The 25056-nt window shown below is 36.1% G+C and overlaps 1 protein-coding gene across 4 annotated transcripts in view; it reads right to left on the bottom strand.

Moving 5' to 3' along the window:
* Positions 1–902: 902 nt before the first annotated feature.
* The window catches only part of PIKFYVE (phosphoinositide kinase, FYVE-type zinc finger containing), an 83315-nt gene continuing 59161 nt past the window's right edge, over positions 903–25056 (bottom strand). For all 4 annotated transcript variants that reach the window (XM_038585586.1, XM_038585585.1, XM_038585588.1 and 1 more), the window contains 18 exons: positions 24552–24665; positions 24065–24173; positions 23812–23966; positions 22806–22896; positions 19617–19677; positions 18646–18783; positions 17494–17614; positions 15432–15527; positions 13849–13932; positions 12930–13027; positions 10892–11056; positions 9325–9384; positions 8520–8696; positions 7627–7730; positions 6760–6888; positions 5408–5669; positions 4933–5007; positions 903–4190 (listed from right to left, as the gene is read on the bottom strand). In XM_038585586.1, coding sequence (XP_038441514.1) covers positions 4075–4190; positions 4933–5007; positions 5408–5669; positions 6760–6888; positions 7627–7730; positions 8520–8696; positions 9325–9384; positions 10892–11056; positions 12930–13027; positions 13849–13932; positions 15432–15527; positions 17494–17614; positions 18646–18783; positions 19617–19677; positions 22806–22896; positions 23812–23966; positions 24065–24173; positions 24552–24665 — 2155 coding nt within the window. In that variant the 3' untranslated portion in view covers positions 903–4074. The remainder of the gene's footprint in view (positions 4191–4932; positions 5008–5407; positions 5670–6759; positions 6889–7626; positions 7731–8519; positions 8697–9324; positions 9385–10891; positions 11057–12929; positions 13028–13848; positions 13933–15431; positions 15528–17493; positions 17615–18645; positions 18784–19616; positions 19678–22805; positions 22897–23811; positions 23967–24064; positions 24174–24551; positions 24666–25056) is intronic.

The raw sequence follows: 25056 nt of genomic DNA, 5'->3' as shown, positions 1-25056 counted from the left end.
GTAGTCAAATCAGTGAAAACAAAGGTGACCAGAGTCTAGGGTGAGCAAGAAGAGTGGTTCAATGGGTATAGTTTCAGGTTTGCCAGAAGAAAAAGTTCTGGGGGGTATAATGTGCAATGTGGATGCAGCTAACATTACTAAACCATATACTTAAAAATGGTGAAGTTGATAAATTTGGCGTGGTTTTAACCACAATTTTTAAACTTAGGTTAAAAAAAATCTTAGTTTTGTTAAGCACTAACCTAGAATTGTACAAGAAAGGACTTTCCAACACAAGACGCTGCCAGGGAGGTGGGCCAGAGAACTGGGTGCCTGGCCCTAGCGAGCACCTTTCCACCACAGCAGGGGGGCACCGCCAGAGGCTCTCCTGCTCCTGGGTGAGCCCAGGCTTGGTGAAGGGGAGCAGGTGCGCCCACCGCTGCAGGTGGGGCACAGCTGGATCCACTCTAGGCAGACTCCTCTGAACATGCCAGGGACCAATTAATAGCTTAGAGAGTCTGCCAAGGAGGTGAATTCAGCCATTCCTGGCTGAGAAAGGGCAGTACTTTTGAGTGTCCCTCCAGGAAAGCAGAAACACATGGAGAAAAGGAGGGCAGGAGAGGCAAAGCCATTACTTACACAGGCAGAAGCAAACATGCAGATTTAAGACCCTCCCCCCCTTCTCTGGGACTTAAGAAGACCATTTACTAATGAAAGACTTAAATTCTCTGGTGGGGAGACGAAGGGCAAGAAAATGAACAGAAGGCAACACTGCGGGGGGGGGGGGGGGGAGGCAATGCGGGAGGTGGAGGGGAAAGGGGAGAGGGGCGAGGGGCGAGGCTTGGACACCAAACTCCATCTCCCCCCCTACCCCCCCACCCCCATTAATTTCCGAAAACCGACTCAAAACTAAGTGAGGCTGATTCTCAGTTTATCGTAAGTCTTCTTTATTTACAGTATAAGTCTCCAAAAGGTCAAGGCAGTTTTATCTCTTAAATAACATGTCAATCATATAAAAGAGCTAGAACCAAAGTAGAGAAATATATACAATATAATACAGTAAGTATTTTCAATATTGTTAATTGAATTTTTCATATTAAATTAAGAGGATATTATGATTTACAATGTCATTTCTCTAGTTAAAATTAAACCTGTCAAAAGACATAATGTACATTTTTTACAAAACCAGCACAGCAGCATTAAAACTGCTCGTGATTGTAATTTTTGTTTTTCTATAATACACTGCACCCGTGTTACAAAAACAAACAAAAAGGCATTGCACTAGATGGTTTGAATACTGCATAAGTCAGTATGTTAATACTTGAGGAACAAAGAATGGCCTGACCTGCTTCACCACCAGGCGCATTCACGAGAGTTTTCACTCCCCTAGCTAAGCAAACTTTCTACAGGTAGATTACTTTTCCTTGGCAATTTTTTTTACAAGCCCAGTGCTAATGGGTAAAAAGCCAAGGAGACACTGATGCCACCAAAACCAATACAAACCTATTTACAATACCCAATAAAAGCCAAAGTTAGAAAACCACTCACTGCCGGATCGAGGAAAACATTATAAGCAGCACATTTTGTAGGAAATTTTAAACGTCTACAAATTTAAATAATTCAACAGACTACAAAAGGGCTTGCAATACCCGATTCCCCTTATTTGTCTCAGACTTGGCTAGGAAAAAAAGTAAACCTTTTTTATTTTTCCATAGAGTTTTGACAGCATCAGAAACCTTAATATTTATAAACAAAATTTTTCTACAATGCAAAGCGTTCACATAGTTTTCTTGTGCAGTTATCAGATATTATCAGGATTCATGTTTTATTTTAAGGAAGAAAGAAGTAAGATTTCTTCCTCAGTCTTTTCAACATGAATGTTCTCCAAGCCTCGAAAGGATATTCAAGAGAGGTGAGCGGTCATTCAATGCTTAACACCAAGCAGCACGATATTTGAAACACCTTATACAGACATATACAGACACTACCGTGGCCTCAACAAAAGCACCGGGGCTGAGGATGTCGTCCTACTACTCACAATGAATTAATTTCCCTTTCATTAAGACAGTTTCCAAAGGACAGATCACCCTTGCAAGGCAGCAAGTGTTGCTTCAGATTATAGTATACCGGAATTTTTTTTAGCCCCAAAATTATCTGAGAGGCAGCCGTGCTGTAAAAAACAGTTCAAGTCATGGGCAAGGAAAACAAAACCAAAGTGACACACGCTACTGTCAGGAATTCTTCCAGTGGAGGATCCAAGCCTGCCATATGCAGGGTGTTGAGGCTAAAACATAGAAACGACCCGATTACGGCTAAGGGAAGCCACCTTCTCCTGGCGGTGGACATGGCAGAGGGCAGGAAATGCACAGGTGAATAACCCTAAGTATCCTGACGGAACAGTGTTTGTATTCAAAAGGAGTCGCAAAGTCCACTGTTCCTGGACTCACAAGAGGTTAGCAGTTAGCGACGGTCCATCCACACGTTTCATTCGGGCAGGCGTCCGTCCTGTTCTAGGCTGTCACATCAAAATTAAAACCACCAGTGTGTTCTGTGCGTTTTCAAAAGGCACACCACATGTTTTTTTTGTTTTGTTTTGTTTTGTTTTGTTTTGTTTTGTTTTAAAGTGCTTATCATAGGTCATTAAGTCCTTGGCCAACTTGTTTCTAGGTCAAGACAAATCACGTTTCCAATATGCAATGAACACCAAACTAATGCTTTCATTACTGCTTTCATTCTCTAAAGCAGACTTTCCAAAATGCTCCTATTTCACATACTTAGAGTCTCTGTAACTGGAATGTACCCAGATTTCTTTTTCTTATTTTGTGAAAGTTACAATAGAAATGTGCTATTATAGGAAGCCTGAAAAGAGGAGAACGTTATAAAACTTTACAAATCCCCAAATTATCCTTGTTAGGGAAAGAAGCCACGAGGAAATAGTTGGCATTCTGTTATTTCCTCAAAGACAACTCAGTACTGATCACTTTTTAAACAAACAAAAACTCTATTAAACAAGAAGTTCCTTACTACAAATATTTAATCTCTTTAACATTTCTCAATAATCAGAACTGGCCTAGAAACTGGTGCAGAAAGTTAAGAAACGGATGTCCACACTTAGAAACCTCTTAGTTTTACAGATGCCACTTGAATTGCTATTTATATTGAAAAAGACACTTTACAAAAAAAACAAGCAAGTGTTTACCTCTCACCCAATTTCTTGGATAAGGTCTAATTTCTCTTTTACATTAAAAAAAAAATCCTTAGTAATTCTCCCTTTGGGAATTTAGTCATTATAGACTCATTTACTGTTTCCCTGAAAGTGGAGGAAAACCTAGAATGCAGACAGGTACAGAGAAGTGCAGTTTAACATATTAATTGCACAAAAGTTATAAATAAGCTTTAAAAACAGCTCCAAAAGAAGGCTGCTGATGAATGGCTAGTCTCCCATCACCCACAGAGAAGACAAATAGCAAGCACACTCAAAAAACAGGGCAAGGTAAGGACATGACAGGATTCCCAATTTAAGTCAAATTCCGCAAACAAACAAGGACAGACAGGGTCGATCTGTTTAACTGGCCATGAACAGAATAATTCAGAATTTTTTAAAGGTTTCAGAAATCCTGATAATAGGCAACATTACACCATCACAGAAGAAACACAAAACAAATACACCAGCTCTACCAATACTAAGTAAAGAACGTGTCAAATATGATGCCAGGAAAGCCACAATCTAGGAAGCGTTATTTTCTTAACAGGATTGGTAACAGATCTGACAACCCATGTTTCACCCTATCTCCTCACCTCTGACCCTACATTTGTATTTAGCCCTTTGAAATGTGCCTCTATTTTAGCTTATGTGGGAAAATGTTCATGCAACTTCCCAGCAGAAGGACAGCTAATTTGTAGGTATCCAAAGCCAAAGTGCAAATCTGCGGAGTTTTAACCCTTCAGTTACAGACAGCCCACACAAGCACGGAATGGGAAGGCCTTGGCATGCAGTGGTGAATGTGATGAAGAAATAAAACATGGAGCTCCTTTCTGGTCCTTTGCTCCAGGGCCTTTTCATTCCTGGTCCATTTCAAAATCACATGCTCCATTTCAGCAATTCAGACCTAAGCCTGTCCAGTGGTCTGGTACCATCAGGAAATACTTGTCCATTGCTTCACAAAATCGAGTCCTGTACAACTCTGGAGAGACCACAGTTGGCATTTTACCTAAGATTAGGAAAGAGCAAAGGGAAAAAGCTGTTACATGGTTGATCAACAACTGACTTGAGCAGCTATATTCTTTCATGAAAACTGTCATAAAGACACACATACCATGACAGTCTCAGAAAGGAAGAGGGAGTGTCCACTGTGCCCCACGATGTGGGACAGGCCCTTCCTGGTAGGGGTTCCCATTTTAAAAGATCAGTTCTTGGAGCATTGGTGGCTCAGTTAGTTAAGCGTCTGACTTGATTTTGGCTCAGGTCATGATCTCAGGGTCGTGACATTGAACCCATGTCAGGTTCTGTGCTGAGCATGAAGCCTGCTTAAGATTCTCTTCCCCTTTTCCTCTGCCCTTACCCCTACCCCACCCCCAGCCCCGGCCTCTAAAAATAGAGACTAGTAGCTCTTGCCTCCAGGCGAGAGATGTATGAAAGTACAAGTGGAGCTAGCAGTGCTCAGAGAACCAGAAGCTTTCAAGTGTTAATTAAAAATAACCTCTTATTCACACTCTTTGGCCTTTTTTTGGGTAACTTTTCATTCTGGCATTTTAACACAACCTTAAAACCAATTATTTCCCCACCTATATAGTTCCCTTTATTATTTGATCATTTTGGAAATGATAAAATCAGAGATAACCACTTATTTACTTATTGGGGGGGGGGAATTTTAAAAAGTACCCATTTTTTAAATGTTAACTGATAAGGAAGACAAGAGAACAGTTTAAAGAATAAAGAAAAATTCTGCACACCTTGTCCTCCTAAAATTCCTGTTGATTTCACAACCATCTCAAGTTTTTTGTCCCATGTAAATGTTCGAATATAATCTGTTACAGGAGGTGAGATTAGAAAAGTTATGTTAGTAAATGTAAGGAGACAACAACAGTAATTACTGTTACTTCTACAATGTTTACTGAATATTAACAGTATTGCCAAGCACTGTCCCGAGGGTTTTTTTCCATAGTAATTCTTTTAATCCTCCTAATGACTTCCTAGGGCTTCATTTATGAAGAACTTTTTGAATACAGATATTTTTGGTAAAGATAATGAAAATGAGGACGCTGAATAGAAGGTAACTAGAATTTAAAAGCTATTGTTGAATTTTCAAATGAAAGTTGATGAAAATGTTTAATAAGCTATGACTAGACCAAATTCAGCATAATCTTCAAATGTACTCTGGCTTCAATCGTGAACTACAATAGAAGTAAGGTATGCTTACTGACTTACCTATAATTCCGACTACCAGCTCATTGCTCGTATCATCTCGCCCAACCAGCAAAGAATAATCTATAATGAGGTGGCTAGAAAGGAAGTGGGAATCACTACGAATCGAGGCTCTCAGCACGGCTTTGGAATGAGAACGGATATACAGAGGGTTGTCTCGAACCATCTTTAAGAGGTTTTCATCCAGCAGGACTACATCACAACTCTCTTTCCCGGTATCGGTTTTTACATTTCTATTCCTAAGTGAACCCTTCAAATCAAAAACCTAGCAGAAAGAAAATTTTCTGTCATTTATACATGAGTTGCATAATTAATGTAATTAAATTGGAAATGCAAAAAGATGCCCTATAGCCTATACCATTATATACGCTTCTAAATTTAACTTTAAAACTTAATCATAACATATAAATGTATTAAACATATTGTTTATGTATTAAAAATATAATATATGTAACACGAGTATTAAGATTGGGTAATAACATAAATGGTGATATGATTCATCATCAAAAATTAACACCTAGGAATTCAATTACTCAAACATTTCAGGAATACACTAACCCACTTAATCAACTTTAAGAAACATTAGCAAAAAACTACAAAAATGTATCACTGGATCATAGAGCAGTTTAAAGAACTGATGCAAACAGTTTTAGGAAACTTAGCTTTGATACCAAAACTCCATTCAATACTCATGGCAGTGCAGAAGCAACTGTATGTCCCTAGAAATGTTGGGAGTGGTAAAAGCCACACACTCAAAGGTCAGAGGACTTAGGTCCTAGACCAGTTGCAACAGGAAGTGTATTCTACAGACCAGTGCTAAGTCAGCTGTTCCTGCCCATGATGACCTAAGGAGCTAGTGCCAGAATGTGAAACAATCCCATCAGTAAGCACACTGTTCAGTTCAGCAGAGCAAGACATTCTCAATGAAGAAAGCAGTGCATTGAATGATATTCTAGTGTAAGCTCCTTACCTCATCACAGACAGGAAATAGTTCAAGGACCAACACTTTGAAAGCTACTGTTCTAGAATCTAAAACAACCTGAGTTCCTGGAATATCTGCATGACTGTCACAAATTTAATTTTTCTAGGTCTTCGTTTCTTCAACTTTAAAAACTCAGGTGACAGAAACAGATCAGTCTTCTAATTCTATGATTCTATGTTTCTAGGATATTGAGTAGGTTAAACTTTAAGACCAGTCTACAATATTCTTTAATCTTTCCTATAAGGTTCAACAATTCCAAAGTTAAAGTTTAATTCTATCAAGTAACACGCTATTTTCTAATTCACTATATTTAGGAACCAGAAGTGCTAAAGGTTCCAGTAGCTACATGGTTTGCACAGTTCAGTGTCCTTACCTGTGCCATCTTTCTCCCATAGAAAAGATTTTCCATGACAAGGAGATCTAACTTCTTTTCAGTGTTGTTCTGAGAATTCTTATAACCAATTCTGTAAACTCCGAGAATTTTGGCCAAAGCAGTGGGCCTCTAATCAAGAAAAGATAAACTCGATCAAAAATGATTATATGTAATTTAGTACCCATATCTGGATTACCCATGTAATATCCAAACATGATATTCTATTAATATGACCAGTCAAAGGACCTTGAAAAAAACTTAAGCCCTTGAATCTCAGGAGTAAGTAAAAAGTAAAACAGTACTGCTAATAAAAAACATTAGATCCTTTGTATCTCCCCAAAGGATAATGCTTTATAATTTCTCAAAATCACAAATTTTATTATGACATATAATTTCCCCCCAAAACATGCAACAAAACCATAAATGGAAAAAAAAATCTACATGACTCCTTTATACCCTTACTGGGAGGATCAATGCTAAATGTCAAGTGGGCAAACCTGAGCCAATGGCTTCCTTTCTACTTAAAGATCCATATACTCATGTCTCAACAAACATTTCTAATTTCTGTCTCAACAAAATTATAAATTACAATGTGCAGCTATTTTCATCCAATCTTAATGTTTCTACACACACACACACACACACACACACACACACACTAAATGCAACCTGCTCGAGATCTCTTGGCTCTCACTGGTGAAGTAAGAAAGAAAGTTTGAAATAACTGCATTCTATCACACCTTAATAACATAACAGATCCAGTCTGTCCTGCTCTTATCTTAGCATGAAAAAAACTGCCACTGGGACTCTCAGGATGTAAAAAAGTCCAGAAAACTCTAATTATGGACCAAAGTGTGGGATTTCTACCTTTTGTTGAACAGCATTTGTAATATAATTGAAGTAGTGCGGTGCAAAGTCAAGGAAAGACTGGACTTCCAGACGAGGCATTTGCTTCAAAATGAATCTATCATCTAAAAGGCAGAAGTGTATATGTGTTTATTCAGTCACAATATTTCCTGACATAATTTACAATAAATCACTCCAAAGATCCCAAAAGATTTATCTGTTTCATGGCTCTAAGGGAGATTTTCTGATGTCACAGAGATTTTCATCAGAACATAGTTCTCAAGGAATTGAGGGCTCAGAAGGTTTCTGAGGATTTATAGAGTCAAGAAGCCTCTACCTTTGACAGTACCACACCTAAATTCATAGCTAGATCATCTACTTTTTAAAACTACTAAGTAAAATTTTATAAACTCCTTTGTTAACAATGCAGTAAGTCACAGTTATGAAATAAGCTCTTATCAAGCAACATCCTTCCTGCTGCATTTTCTCAGATAACTTAGTTTTCAGGGTATGGAGAATGGAATGTGAAGTACAAACAGTCATCAACTTCTATAAACCTCTGCAGGTTAAGAACTTGGCCTTCCTATTTTCAGGGCAAGTATTTGTATTTTTATCATTCTCTCATCAGCTCTGAAGTATCCTTTTGAGTCTTCTAAAAGTTCGCTACCACTACTTACATTTGTACAAGTCAGGACCAGAGAGAGTTTAGTAAGGATCAGATCAATGTCTGTCTCTAACTGTATCATCTACATCATATACACGCGTATTCTTTTAAATATTGTTATTACATCCTCTCAAACAGAAAACTTCATTTGACAGTTGACCATATCATACAACCTCAGCTCAAGTGATTCAAATTATCTGAGGGGAAAAGATGGCTACGACTCAGTGAGTGAGTGACTAGAAAGACTTACCCTCAGTTGCATAGAAGGCAGCTCCTGATTTGCCCCCACGAGCCTGCCAGGGAGAGGAGTGGGAAAGAGAACGAATGAAATCCTCTTCACTGCTGCCCAGAATCACTTCGCGCATCTTATGAAACTCTCCCGCATAGTAGAGCCGACAGTAAAACTTGGCATTCGCATCAGAAAATTCTATAAACAGAAGTGTTGAAAGGAGGGGAGGGCTTTTATGAATCAGAAATCTCTCTTCATTCCTGCCCACTCCCCATGCCTGACGAATGCAACCATATCATTTTCTCCAGGATAGCATTTCTCGTGTTAAGTCTACATCCATTTATGTAGCTCTATTAAAATGATTCTTAGGGAAGACTGAAAAGCATCTTACGACCTTACAGAAAATCAAACATAAAATAAGACCCACTTCTAAATTTATACTGGTTACCGTATTTTCATCATTATACATTCACATCTTAAATTTTACTGTATGATTATTATTCTGGATGATAAATTTTTGCCACTCACCTATACATACACAATTTTAGACAGCTGGTCAAGGCTCTATGGCTCGAGATTACCCATTAGTGAAACATTAGTAATTAAATCAAATTATAAGATACATTAAATTATAATTTAAATTTCTTTATAAATTTTTATTTTATAAACTAAATCTAGATTAAATAAAGCTTATGTCAGCACACAGACTTAATATTCATTCCAAGAAACAGGATATTTATCTAATATAAAGATAGAAGTCTTAAATAATATTTTTCTCAATTACAGTCCCTGTCCCCAAACCAACAGTATTCTATCTCATACTTACGAAGCTCCACATGAGGATTTATGAGTTGTTTCTTTTGTGTATCTCCTCCATCTCCCTCATCTAAAAAGTATAATATTGTTAGGAAAGCCAAAGTTTTCAATGGGTTATCAGTTCATTTTGTTTGTTCTTTTTCCCCTCACATAACAATAAAAACTAACAAGTCAATTCTTGTTATCCTGGTCAAGTCACTCTTAAGCAAGCATTATATGCACAATGAAATTTTATAAACTATTACAAAGTATAAGTATACTCCTTTTGAAAGAGCAATTTTCAGATGAAAATTAGAGAATTCAGGTTGAAGAATAATTTTTCTTATATTTCATTCCTCTGATAACAATATACTAAACTCCACCTCTGAAACTCATACTATATGTTAATCGATTTTAAGTAGAAAGAAAAAATATAGATAAAAAACCAATATATACTAACTCAGCTCTTACATCAAGTTTCCATTACTTTTTTTTTTAAGTTTCCATTACTTCTTTATCAGTTTATGACTGTTTTCCCTGTGTGTGGAATAATGTTTCTCTAATAGCTTGAGATGCTTTGTCATATACTCAAATATATATATATATATTTATATATATAAAATACATAAAATATATAAAATATATAAATATATATTTATATATTAAATATATAAAATACATAAAATGTACTAGCATCTACTTCAGAGCTATTTTTTATATTTGATTTGTGTGGCAAATCCACTGTTAGATTCACTCTAAGTATTACAAATTTGGAATATATCTCAATAGCTAGAAGAAGTGATCCCCTAAGTGTCACATTTCAAAACTATTTTTTCAAAGCATCAATGTCTTCCAAGGATTACAGCCCAATGGAAGTCTATAGAATACTAAACAGATATCTTGGTTACTAATGACAATTTATTATGCTACCTTTTAGACTACTAATTCATGATCTAATCCCAGGGGTTGTCAAACTATTTCTGTAAGGGGCCAGATGGAAGTATTTTATTTAGTCACAACTATTCAACTTATCAATATGACACAAAAGCAGCCAGATAACTAGTAAATGAATGGGCGTACTTATGTTCCGCTACAACTCTATTTACAAAACAGGTCAGCATAGTTTGATGCTTGGCCTCACCCCACATTCAAACACGATCAGGTAGACAAATTTTTAAATATCAAAATGAAAGTAGACATCAATGCCCTCAACCCTACAGAGATTGGTAAAGGAAGGAAATGTCTGAGGGGGTAGTGGAATGAAAACATGTGAATATGTGTAACTGTGATTTATAAGGTGAGATAGATGTTTCACCTGTTTAATGTCACTCAGTCCTTAGTAAACTTTGTAAGACATTGCTTTTGCCACTTTACAGTGGAAAAAATGGAAACTTAAGGATTTCTGATTCTACCACAAAGAGTGATTGCAATGACATCTAAAGCCAGTGGGACTCTACAAGCGCCATGCTTTTTCCACTCTGCCATGCTACAGCATGAGAAGAGAGCAAACGCCCTGGTTTCAGCAGGAAGAATTATCGACTCAAGGCTCTAAAGAACACAAGCAAGTAAAACAGGCACAGTGGTCTCCTTTAACACACCTTGAGGCTCAATGCCTGGATTCTCCGTCCCCTCCTTGCCCGTCTGCCCGACCTGGTAGTACGCACTATCTGCTCCACGTAAGGTCTCTCTTTTCTGGGAAGAGAGATCAGGGCTCTTCCCTGCTGCCCCTCGGAAGAACGACAGCATTCCAGAAGCCTTTTTGGCTAAAAATAAACGGTAACATATTAAGTACAGGTCACTGCAGGTGGAAAAATAAAGATTTTCAACTCATTCTTTTGTTAGCAGTAACCATAATATGAGGGTAATGAATAGGAGTCACACTGATACTTTCATTTGCAGACTATTATTCTACATGTTTCACGGGGTCTGGGGGGGGCGGGGTTATTAGTCAAGCACTTTTATTATCAGAAATATAAAAGAAGAGCAGTGCTCAGATAGCCATATGTCAAAATGTGAGAAATTCTACAGAAAATCTTTCAAAAATATCTTTACATGGCAGTCACAGTATCTTTTTATTTTAAAGATTTAACTATTTCAGAGAGAGAAAGTGCATGCAAGTGTAAATGCAGGGAGGGAGGGAGGAAGAGAATCTCAAGTAGACTCCCTGCTGAGCATGGAGCCCAAAGTGCAGCTCAATCACATAACCTATGAGATCATGACCTGAGCCAAAACCAAGATTCGGCTGTGCAACCAATGGAGCCACCCAGGCATCCTGCAGTCATAGTATCTTAAGCAACAAAATTAAGCAAAAAATTTTAAGGCTAAATGCTTACATTATTACAATAGTTAATTAAACTAATACAAAGCAATTCTACAACCCACAAGAATTCAGAGTTAAAGATAATGTCTCCTTATCATTTGTGTTCCTACATTTTTAACAGAGCAAAATCCAAGATTTCTTCAGCATTTTTCAGAAATTAGTAAAAGATGGCCACAAATATTACCAAAACTTACTCTATATATTTTCATTCTTAGTTTTGAGCTTAGTATATGTATATCATCTATGTATGACTTATGAGCTTAGCATATATGATTATAACCTTGTACATTTACCATCTACAAAATCCACATAAAATATCACTCATTAAAGTGCTTAGGGTAGCAGACACCTTTATGGGCTCTTTACTATTGAAGCCCACCTTGTTCCTCACTGAAATAACTGCAATTTAGTTTGGGGCAGCAATGCAGAGAACCCCAGAAAATGAGTCAGGATTTGTATAAGCAACTAGGGTGGTGCTACCCACTACGATCTCAGTTTCCCATGCAGGGAGGGGTGACCGTGAGACTCAGTTCCAGTCAAGGAGACTAAAGGCGAAGCCTCTGCATTCCTAATTAAAGGAAACAGTTGCAGCTTATAGCTATTTCCCTTCTTTCTATTTTAAATGAACACATGAAATGGAACATTTTGATCATGAGGAAAACTTAAGAGAATCATAAAGAAACACCCCCTCTCTGGTCATAACAATGTAGACTAACTGAACCAATGCCAACAACTGCCTGCCTGCGGACATTGCAATTTTAGAAAAATACACTGTCATTTGTTTAAGCCCCAATAGTCACTTGAGTTTTCTGTTATATTTGTAGTAAAATACATTCCTGACAAAGTCAAAGAGACTTATGTTCAAATCCCAGCTTCCAGCTACCTCTGTAATCTCGAGCCAGTTACTTAAGTCTTAACTTTCTTTCAAAAAATGGGAATATGTTAAATAACTATTATGTGGCTATTAAACAGCAGGACACATGAAAAATTATTTTTACCATGCCAACGATACTGTAAAAACTTTTTTAAAAGTCTTTTTAGCTTGTATACTTTAAACTGAAAGCTCTAAAATGGCAGATTCTGCTACTTTTTGCATAGACCTATGAGTTGCTAGAAGTTTCAAACCCAATAATAAGGTAAAAATCAAAGAAAAGCAAAACAGTTATAAAAGAGGGCATATAAAAAATTTTTAATGCATATTATAAACACCAGATGTAATAAATTCTTGCCAGCTGGCATTTCTTTAATGTTTTCTCCTTCAAACCATAATTACAAATAAGACTAATAAATAAGTACTCCTCCATGTATAATCTTACTTGGCTGTGGTTCTGCTTCTGCTGTACGGTTTGTCTGTCCTCCACTGACCTCAGGTAATCTAATAGGGCTGCTGCTCTTTGGTCTGCTGTCTAAAGTACTAAAAAAACAACAACAAAAAAACAACAACGGAAAAGTTAGTTTCATACAATTCAGACAAAAAATGACTCCTACATTAACCTACTCCCCACCTAATCCACCCATGGTATCCAAAATATGATTCATAATTTCTGTAAACACAGGTTATAACATAGAAGAAAAAGTCTTGAAATGTCTATTGGACTTAAGAAAAAGAGCGCAAAGTGTTGTGAATATAAAAGTATGGAAAATACATGAAAGCAGAAGCTTTTATATTTCCCCAAGTTCATTAGAAAATAACCAATTTCATATCCCTCAGGCTAGTTAACATGATAATAAATAGATCAAATTCTGTCACATTAGTAAAGGTGAAAAACCTACTTCAGTAAGAATCAAAATAACGAGCCTACGACAATTTCTGTCTAAATGTCTAAAATACTGAACATACTAAAAGAACTGGTTTGGGGGTTTTATTTTTAAACTATTTAGAATCTTTAATGATTATGAAAAATTCACAAGTACTTTAAATTACGAAGTAAGGCAGTAGATTACTAATTTTACAAGTTACTATTTTTTAAATGAAAACAAAGAGAACTGAAAATGCTGAAAGCCTAAGTCTGCAACATACACCAAACTTCCATGGAAATTATCAGAAAACTATCCAGAGGCACTGTCTAAAGGCCTTTTGCTCTACCTGAATTCTGTTCTATCGTTGGCTAAAGTTGGAGTGCCACCGGCAGTATTCTAGTAACTTTCACACGGATAATATGCTGTAATAAGTATGAGCATTTGAAAAACGATGACATAGCCAAATGAATTAAATTCTACTCAATCACGGATCACCTATTTGTCGGAAGCCCTTCCTCGGCACTGCTCCGCTGAGTCGCTTTGGACAATTCCTCTAAGGCATTTCGGTATTCTTTACAACTTAGGGTAGAAATAGGTTGAAAAATGTTAAACATTATGCTTCTTTCCAAAATAAATCACATACTTTAGAATAAACTCTGCAGTATAGAAACACAATCATTCTATGTGTTCATAATTAAACATACTTGAGTCAACTAACAAAATTATCAAGTAGAAGCTTCATGAAGAAGGCTATCTTCACAGATAATAAAGCATAAATACAACCCAACACACCAACCAGTACCAATATCCAAAACAATGATTGTGAAAGGCCATATATTAACATTTAGATTAGATACCTCCAGGGATAGAACAGGCAATTCAAAGTATAGAACTTCAAACTTTAATATAACAGCAAGAAAAGGAACTTGAGTAAAGGTACTGAACTTTAAGAAACAAATCCAACCCTTGGACTAGCCGTCTGAGAGCCCTAATTTAGATAAATCAGATAAACTCTTGGACTAGCCGTCTGAGAGCTCTAATTTAGATAAATCAGATATCAGGGAACAAGAGAAGCACGTACTATTTTTCCAAGACATTAGAAGAAAGTGATTTCTTCTGGAATACTCAATTCCTAACAGTACAAAAGAAATTTTTTTATTTGGTTGGCTTTCCTACCTTTCTTATCTATTAATGCAGACTAAAGCAATAAAAAAAAAATATTAACTTCATAAAGGCCAAAAGGCAGAAACAAAAAAAATATATCATATGGAATCCCCTAAAGGAAAGAAACTCCTCACAATCCAGACGGTAAACTTCATAAATGTTAAAGCATAGAAATTGATCTTATTTATTCCTATAAATCCAATACCTACTATACCACATATTGTAGCTATTTGAATATCTGTAGAATAAGCAGGCTCCTTGCAACCAATATATAAAAAGAAAAATTTCAATTTCAATGCCTTCCAATAGACAAAAAAAGTTTTTTAATTAAACATTTTAGATTATACTTAGACTAAGTTCTACCACTACCAAGATATCGGTGTGATTAAAAAGCACTTTTTAGACATAAGATATAAATATTTTTAAAGAAATATACTTTTTAAAGACATAACTGTGGGCATGTAAGTGGGTTGAGGCATAGGAATGGCATTATTCTAGTAAGAAAACTTTACTTGGCATGTGTGAGAAGTAGAAGGAAATAGAGGACTAAAAAGATACTCTGATGACATAAAATGTTCTATTATATGAAAAGTAAATGCAATAAGGAAAGGATACAATGGATACACAGTATAATACAGAGAATGTTTAAAGGATATAAAGTAAATAACTTGCCTAGCCAATTTAGTTAGTAGAAGCTTGCTTAAGAGTCATTCTGTAATTATTTGAGCAAAGAATACACTTCAGACCCAAAGAGAACAAGCTATCATGCCCAAAGAATATATATATCTATTTTTTTGCTTATATTATTTAATCATTCTGCTCTACTCTCTATAAAAGATCTAAATAAGGTGATTTATAAATATACATAAAATATAAAGATCTAATCATAGCTGGAAAAGTCCCATGAATAATACCTGAGAGCAAAAGCGATGATAGAGCTGGGTTCCTTCTCACAAACTGCAATGGGTACCCGTTCATGTTCATACATTAAGTAGTGTTTATCTGGATCACTGTTCAAATTTTTAAATAAATAAATAAGAACAAAATTAGCAGAAAATGATATATACAAACCACTGAAACGTTATAAGAAAATTTCAAGACAATTTTAAGTCACTTAGATACCGGGCAATTCTAAGAATATAATTAAGTACACCAAAATGTATGCAGAATTTGAACCAAACAGCCAAGGAAAATTATCAACAGAGAGTTTTTAAAGGCAATTAAAAATCATCAGAATTAGTTTTCAAATCAGAGGGTCTGGAATAGTTATCCCAAACAACGCCTTCCATGCTACTGAGACTCTGAGCCATGTTCATCTCAAAAAGTATTTATAATGGAGCAGCAGAAATGTGAAAGGTTTTGTTCTACCATAAGAATAAAAGACAAGTCTTCTAGAAATTGTGGGAAACGTACTATCAAACCAACAAGAAATAATATAACACAGCCACTCTCCTATTATCATATGGAATCTCAATGGTGTGACCATTTTAACCCAAATCTTGATCCCCTGGTTTCCATCCTAAAGCCCCTAGAGAAGCATTCATCTGTGTAACAGCTACATACTGAGCACCCACCATGCCAGCACGAGACTCAGTATTCAGAAAAACTAATACTAAGCACCTAACTTGCACAAGATGTTAACAATACACTAGAGGAAAAAAACAGGCATGGTAGACTTTATAGGACAGTGGGGTGTAAAGAAACAAATAATCCTACAAATAAATAAAATCACCTTTTATGGTAAGTGCCATGATGGAATCATGAGAGGATGTAACAGAGAGATCTAATCTGGCTAGGGCAGGGAGCAAGTGGGAGGGTCTAAAGTTTTCCTGAGAAAGAATTCATAGGAGTTAACAACTAAAGAAAAGTGTGGCCATGGGCAAAGGCCACACAACAGGACAGACAATAACCCACTGAAAAAGCTAAGATATTCGAGTCTGACCCAGCATAAATAGGGACTCTCACAGTCTGTAGTACGAATCTCAACTTGTCTCCTCCTTGAGACTGTGAGCTCCCGACAGTGGTGATTTTCCTGATTTATCTTGTTCTACATCCTCGGGCACTAGAGCTAGCACTCAAGAAATTTAAATACTGACTGAATAAATAAATACAAAAGCCAGTTAAGAATAATGGTCCTTATTAACAAATGTCCACTTTTTGGATACACTTGTACCACCACACAAGAGCAGCATTTGATGGCTACACAGATCAACCAGTGGGGAAAAGACTCACAGCCACCAGCCTGTCTTCTTTCCTATTCAGCGAGCCCCGTACAAACAAGATCAAATGAAAACTTGTATGAGTCATTGTACTATATCGCCACTGACAGAAAAGTATCACGTCCCAATAAGTTATTAGGTCAGTAATGTCATCTTCATATGCAATCAGTAATATGTTTCTATGATTATGGGATCAATAGATGTAGCAGTATATCTTTAAAAAACATATATAAAAAAGTATATAAAAACAATTATTTTCAGAACTGGTAATCTTAAGCATTAAGCAACATTAGTTAATGCTTTTTAATCCAATCATCTACTATGTAATAATGATCACTATATAATAATTCTACAAATTACACTATACCAAAAGACACCTCTCTTTTACTATGATGAAGTATAATTTAGGATTGAGAAGTACGTATAGGGGGATCCCTGGGTGGCGCAGCGGTTTGGCGCCTGCCTTTTTGGCCCAGGGCGCGATCCTGGAGACCTGGGATCGAATCCCACATCGGGCTCCAGGTGCATGGAGCCTGCTTCTCCCTCTGCCTGTGTCTCTGCCTCTCTCTCTCTCTCTCTCTGTGTGTGTGACTATCATAAATAAATAAAAATTTAAAAAAAAAAAAAAAAAGAGAAGTACGTATATAGTTAAATAAACATATCTATATATGTGGAGAATAACTCTATACAAAGATTTTTTTTAAATGAAGTGAAAATAAAACTACCAACATCAGTCACTGACTTTTATAATACTTACAAAGGAAATGGAATAGGGTTATAACTATTCCCTGGAAGCAAATTTGCAAAGATGGCTTTCATGGTTGATTTTTCCTTCACTTGGCTATCTGTGGACCCCAGCAAATGTCCATCAAACACATCTAGGATAAAAAATATTCTAGTTATATGTTAATATTCAAGAAGAAAAAAAAAAACAAAACTATAAAGCATCAATATTATTTCCTGTCATTTTTGGAATACAGACATATGCACATCATAATTACCAATTATGGTACAAAATTTCTGATCTAGGAATAAGGACTCTTTGGGGATGAAAGAAGCAATAGTGAAGCATTTACAGACAGCAGAGACTCCAAGGAGCAAACTGTTTTACATTTAAACTTCTCTGATATTGGTATCATCCTATAATCGATGGCTTACTATTGCAGTGACCAGGCAGCAGCCACAATATAATTACTGCCTTAGCCTGCATGAATTTAGCCATAGCTCTTCTTGTCATCACTGCAACTCTCAGTTAGTTATGTATACTGTGGCTGTTACATCTGAGCTTACCTACAATTTAACGTTATTTTTAAAGTTTCTACTACTTCAGTAGTTACTGCTTAAACACAAGCAAGGCATAAATTTGCTATTACTGAAATAAATAGTTGTTGGAAAAATGGCTACAATTTCTCTTATTTTCTTACAAGGCAACAACCATATGTTTTATGGGACTCAAGAAAGTAATATCCCAGAAAACAAATGAAACAATTGATTGAGATATTTATATGTCAAGTAAAGCAAGTGATATAGTAAAAAGCTCTATCTAAAACAGCACTTTTCAAAAAAAATTAGAGAGAGCGCACGTGTGCATGCACATGCCCAAGCCAGGGGTTGGCGGGGGCAGGGGGAGCAGAGGGAAAGGAGAGAGAAAATCTCAAGCTCTCAAGCAGACTCCTTCCCTGGCTGAGCAGGAACCCTGACATGGGGCTCGATCCCAGGATCCTGAGATAACAACTTAGCCAAAACCATGATTCAGCTGCTCAGCCAACTGAGCTATCCAGGTGCCCCAAATAGCATTTAGTTAAGTATAAAATTTACAAATCTAAAATACAAGAAAGCATTTGTATCAAAGCATTCACAGTGCTCTCCTTTTTTGGATAAAGTACAGTAAAAGGGACTTTAACAGCACCTTCCGAACTGCTGGCTGTATCGAGTTCGGGGGGCCCCCCCACCAACTGTTCAGGAAGGACTTCTGGTGGAGTAGGTAACTGGAGATGGGTAGAACTGGTGGAGCTCTGACTGGACAGGGTTGTTAGGAAGCGATCCTCTAGAGAAAAATAAACTTAAGTGAGTCATTTAAAAACACGAGTCCAGGTCCCCCAACAGAAATGTTTTTTAAATGCCTACTCATATTTCTACCTCCTAAGCCAAAGAATTTTAACTTCCTAAAAATTACTTAGGTCACTTTAGCACATATTTTAGAAACCAATACAAATATCCAAACAGGTTATATGAACTGACCGACCACAGTCAAGTCTTAGTGATAGCACTAGGACTAGCAACCCAAGTCTGATTCTTGTCCAATATTCTTTTCCACTAGGACATAATGGCTACCTAAACACTAATTCATTCAGTTTAATAGGGAATAAAATTTGGACATCATTGGAAAAAAAATCACATGCTCATTCTCAAGGGGAAAGTTCACTTAATTATAACAGAAAATGACAAGAATTACGAGTTGAGCTCATGTTCCACAAAGACAGTCTAAGGAAATTTCTCTACAAACTTTCTAGGATGGCATCAAATTATTCAATGAAATACTGTGAAAGACAACATAGGTTTAGGAAAGATTTTAATGACATAAAAACGTAAGCTTTCTAATATTTTTGCAGTGAAACCTGCTGACTTTGGAACAGACAAAATTTCAATTTCCTTTTTTTCTTTTTTCTTCCCCTAACAGCAACCATCTCTAATTTATTTTCTTATAATAAACTTTATAATAATCTTAAACTTACAGTGCTACAATACTCTATAGAAAGGAAAAAACACATCTATAACAACTGCATCAGAAAAAATTCTCAAAATTAGCCAGTGAAACAACTTATAGACTAAGAAATTTCTTTAAATCCAATAGGAGGTGATCACTACTCAAGGACCAACCTTTTTCTCCATTTTGAAGTCCTGGAGAAATATTTCTCGGAGCCGCATCCATCGCACTTATCTGTAGAGAAGTAAATACTTTATTCTTAAGGAAATTTGATTAAAATCATATTTTTAAGATTTTCTAACCTTAAACCTCTTAAGAACTATTAAGACACTCAGCTTTTGTTTATATAGGTTGTAACTTTTGATTTTTATCTTATTAGAAATTAAAACTGAGGAAGTTTCAGAATACGCATTAATTCATTTTAAAAATAATAAACCCCTACACACACACAAAAATGCTATTTGTTACATTTTAAATATTTTACTTATTTATTCATGAGAGACGCAGATAGAGAGAATGAGGCAAAGTCACAGACAGAGGGAGAAGCAGGCTCCATGCAGGAAGCCTGATGTGGACTTGATCCCGGGACTCCAGGATCACACCCTGGGCCAAAGGCAGGCGCCAAACCACTGAGCCACCCAGGGATCCCCATAAATAACGTTTTTAAATTAAAAAATTACTTACCAAAAAAAAAAAATTGGTAAAGGTGGCACTGTTTTAACACTTTTGCAAATACTAGTATTTGCAAGAATCATCTCTGGCTTTTGTATTTAATCTGTTCAGCTATATTATTGATTGAAGAATATAAAGAAAATCTAGCCTCACACAGATATGTAATTGAAAAAAGGGAAATCTTGCAGAAAGAACCCTTGAAAGGGACTTAAACCCCCAGGGGTCCTTGAACTACGTTTGGAGAATCGTGCTCTAAACAGCAGCTCATTTCCTAACATTAAAGTATCTAAAAATTACTTATGATTATCCACCAAACTTAGTATACTTTTATTAACCACTGGACTTTTTTTTTAAGATTTTATTTACTTATTCATGAGAGACACAGGCAGAGTAAGAAGCAGGCCCCATGCAGGGAGCCTGATGCAGGACTCGATCCCAGGACTCCAAGACCACGCTCTGGGCCAAAGGCAGGTGCTAAACCGCTGAGCCACCCAAGGATCCCCCAACCACTGGACTTTAATTAGAGTCTCATTATCCACAGGTAAGATATATTTCGAACCACTATAAACCCTGTGCATAATTTGAATACAAAGTCATTCCTTAGATGGCTACTTAGAACATTTTTAGATTTGCTCACCATACCAGAGAGATCTTCCTGGCAACCTTTATAAAATAAGCCACCACCATCCATTCCCTGGGCAATACTCTCCATTTCCCTTATTTCTTTCTTCATAGCCTTTTTTCCATTTGTTTTTTAAAAGTTTATTGTTCATTGGTTTACTGCCAGTCTCCTCTCTCATTAGACAAATGTTCCACAAGGTTAGTAACTATGGCCTTTGTTCAGAACTATATGCCTCGAAACTAGAATAGTCCCTAAAAGTACTCAAAAATTAGTTTCTGAATGAAAATACAGGCAATGCTACAGAGTTTCAAATCATTGTTCAAACCTTCAAAAAAATGATCATTTAACCGAATGATTTTGTATTTTCAATTATGTATCTATGTATTATAATTAAAAGTCTTACACCACTAGCTTTGCAGTTTCTTCAGTGGGCAAATGGAAAAGCCACTAACAGTCTGTGTTAGCCATTAATAGCTCTAGGTTAGTTGGCAAATACTAATGTATAAATCATCTTTGGTAACCCTTACTCTTACTCTCACCTAAACCTTAAGGAAAAGTAATTCCTACACAGTTGTTTCTGAGATGAAAAAGAAGCATCAAGATCCAAGGCACTTGAATTTATTATTCTATGAAAATACTTCCCTACAGATACTATACACATATATATATATAGAATTTATATATATATTTATATATAATAAATATATAATTTATATTTATATATAACATATATATATTTATATATAACATATATATATATAAATAAATTCTCTCAAAGTCCCTCATCATATCAGTATACTAAACCCTTATGGAGTGCCTGGGTGGCACAGTGGATTGAGCATCCAACTGGTTGTTTTGGCTCAGGCTGTGATCTCAGGATCATGAGATCGAGCCCTGCAACGGGGTCTACATTCAGCAAAGAGTCTGCTTGGGACTGTCTCTCCCTTTCCTGCTGCCCTTGCCCCTATGCACACTCTCTCTAAAATAAAATAAATCTTGAAAAAAAAAATTAACCCCTTATATTTTGCTGACAATAATAATTTATCTGAAAATATGGTTCATGTAATAGAATTCTAAGATGACCCCCAGGAAACCTATCCCCGGTATACACATCTTTCTTCCCCAGTTATTCAAACACTAATCTAAATACTGCTGTTAAGGGATTCTGTAGGTGTATTTAAGGTCCCAAATTGATTAACCTTAAAATGGGGAGAGATTATCCAGGTAGTGACCTAATCACACAAGTCCTTTAGATCTGTGTCACAAGGGCAGAGAATAGGAATTAGGAAATCTGAAGCATGCATTGTTGCAAGCTTTGAAGATGAAAGGGGGCTCATGGCAAAGAATGCAGGCAGCCTCTAGGAGTTGAGAATGGGCTCTGCTCAACTCCCAGCAACAAAAGTGGGACCACAGGCTTATAATCACCAGGAATTAAATTCTGCCAACAACCTGGATGAGCTAGGAAGATGACCCTGACCTCAGGTAAGATAATGGCCCTGGCTGAAATCTTGACTTGAACTACGTGAGACTCAGCAGGGATCCTAGTCACACAGGATTCCTGACCCCTATAAAATGATACACTAGTGTGTTAGGTCACAAAGTTTGTGGTAATTTGTTACGCAACAAGACAAAAACCAATATAGTTAGGAAAAGCCAATTAAATCAATGTGCAGAACTAACCCGGTACAGATAGGTCCTTTAAGAAAACCTTCTCACTTAAGCACAGAGATAAAAAACACACAAAACTACATAGTAAAATAAATTAGGATGCTATTATAGAGTATCCACAACTTGTTCTTTATAGCATCTACTGCAACCATGATGCTATCTCCAGTGATGCCTAGATAGTGGCTTTTGATAAATGTGTGAAATGAATGAACAATTTTATTTCAAGCAAGATAAAAAAATTAATCCAGGACATGTCTCTTTGAAACCTCACAACTGCGAAATAAAAACCTCTACCTAATATTATTAAATGCAAGTATTAAATTACCACTTTTGTCTTAAATGAAATTGATTATAATATTTATATCAAGGAAAAACCAAAGACAAGACCACATTTCATCACCTTGCTTTCTTCCCCTTGTCTCAGTCTTCCAGGACTTGGAGGAACTGAAGGTCGCTTTCTACCCTTTTCCTGTTGGAAAAGGTCTTGCAATCTATAATTAAAGGGTTAGGACAGAGGAGGAGAGAATACAGTTTGTTTCTAATATTCTGAATAATGTTTACAAATTTTCTCTTTACAACTGTGAAGCCACAATAATTAGATTTTCCTATTTTGACTACAATAGATATTAAAATTATTTATTATTTCTAATCAACTAATCAAGAGTTATAGAGTTATAGACATATAAGTGACATGACTATAGTTATAAAAGAATAGTAAATTATTATGAGCATAATGTAATTAAAAACAAAACAAAACAAAAAACAAGCTTTAGAGACCAAGAGACCTGAGCTCAAAACCCAGCTCTGACAATAACCACACAACTTGGGGAAATGTCTTAGTCTCTTATAGAGCTACAGTTTCCTCCTCTGTAAAATGGCAACAGTATATACACTGTAGGATTCATAAGACCAAATAAAAGATGGAATGTCTATCTAATGCCTTACTCATTGCCTAGCATAATGCAGATGCTCCATAAATAAATGAGATAATAATCTCTGAACTTTTAAATAAGCATTAAGGGGAAATATTTCCCCAAATAAATATTTACATAAAAGCTTAAGAAGACACATAATAATACATCTGAAAGTCCTGACCTAAAAACCAATAATCACTCCATGGAATACTAATTCAATTATATTATATTCAGTAAGCACACACACTCCTAAGTATTTGAAACAGCACTGAAAGCTGCTCTCATCCGGTTTTTCATCTTTATAAACTACCTGAAGATTAGCATAGATGTTTTAAATGAAGAAGGGGAAGTGGTGACAGAAAAATAAAAACTTCCACAACTGGAGGGTAAAACGTAACATCCATAATAATTAAAGGCCTTTATAAATTAAAAACATCAAGGCAAAGCAAATTTTGCAAAGATATAACAGAAATGCCAGACTACAAAGCACACCTGTTATTCCAAGCTTGCAGCACTTCGCAGAGACTCTGCTTCTTGGCAATGAGGGACTCGAAGATGGACTGCAGCTGCTGGGGGGTGTCGACCGAGGAAGACATGAGCCTCACTTGCATCTTCTCAATCCAGTTCTTGAACTCACCCTCTTCCATCTATAGGGAGCAGAAACAATTCCAGCAGTCTGAGATACACCCCAAAAGAAACTTCTGATAATAGTTAATTTTGAGTTTCTGTCAAAGAAATGAATGACCTCTTTTTGTGCAAAGATATCTTCCATTTTTTCCTCTCTTGTTTTGCTAAATGTATCCGTTTTTAAAGATGCAAGTCTTTCATCAACAGCGAGGTATACCTGTGAAACTCTAATAAAACCATAAACATTAAACTCTTTAGAAAAGTTAGAATTAAACTTTCTAATCTCACATAAATAGAAAAATTACACACACAAAACTTTAACTATAGTTTGTCAGATTAAGAATCATATACAATTTTGCAACAAAAAGACCTATAAGGATGTCCATCAAAATTTTAACACCGGCTATGTCTAAGAAGGTTTGATTTCTTTTTTATACTTTTATGCAGTCTACATTTCTTTTTTTTACATTGGACATATGCAACATATATTTAGAAAAATAATTATTTCTGTTTTCAAAGAAAGCTAAATGAACTAACATGATATTTTAAAATGTGTACATGGTAATACTACACAAAAACAGATGATCAAATAAACTAAAACTTACTTTTGAAAAAAGTCCTTCAGATCCTGAAGAAGGGACACTTTCAATGGGACCTGACGTTTAATGAATATTTTGGGGAGGGGAACACATACTTCAAGAAGCCTAATGGGAGAATAACTGGGAGAAAAAAAATACAAGTAATAGTAAGAAAGTAAAAAATCTTTTCATATCTAGAGTAGAGGTAAACGTAAATCCTAAGAGACACAAGACAAAGTTTCTACAAAAAAGCATTTTAAAACAGTTATAAAAGTACTGAAGACAAGTTTCAACCATTATAATTATCCTCCCCAATTCTGGAATGGTTTTGTCTTGTTTGTTTCTTCACTGTCCTGTGATGTCATCATGTATCACCTGAGGCTGCCTCTTACGCATATAAACCTCAAGGACTGGGATAAAAAGCTTTATGAATGAGAGGAACCCCTTCCTACAGTTAGCTTAGAAGCAAGTCACCTTCCCAGCTCCTGAGGATTCCTCATGAGTCTTTACTCCTCGTGAGTCCCTTAGGAGC

Source organism: Canis lupus, chromosome 37 (genome assembly GCF_011100685.1).
Source record: "Canis lupus familiaris isolate Mischka breed German Shepherd chromosome 37, alternate assembly UU_Cfam_GSD_1.0, whole genome shotgun sequence".
Classification (NCBI taxonomy): domain Eukaryota; kingdom Metazoa; phylum Chordata; class Mammalia; order Carnivora; family Canidae; genus Canis; species Canis lupus.
This window is presented reverse-complemented; position numbering and strand designations above follow the sequence as displayed.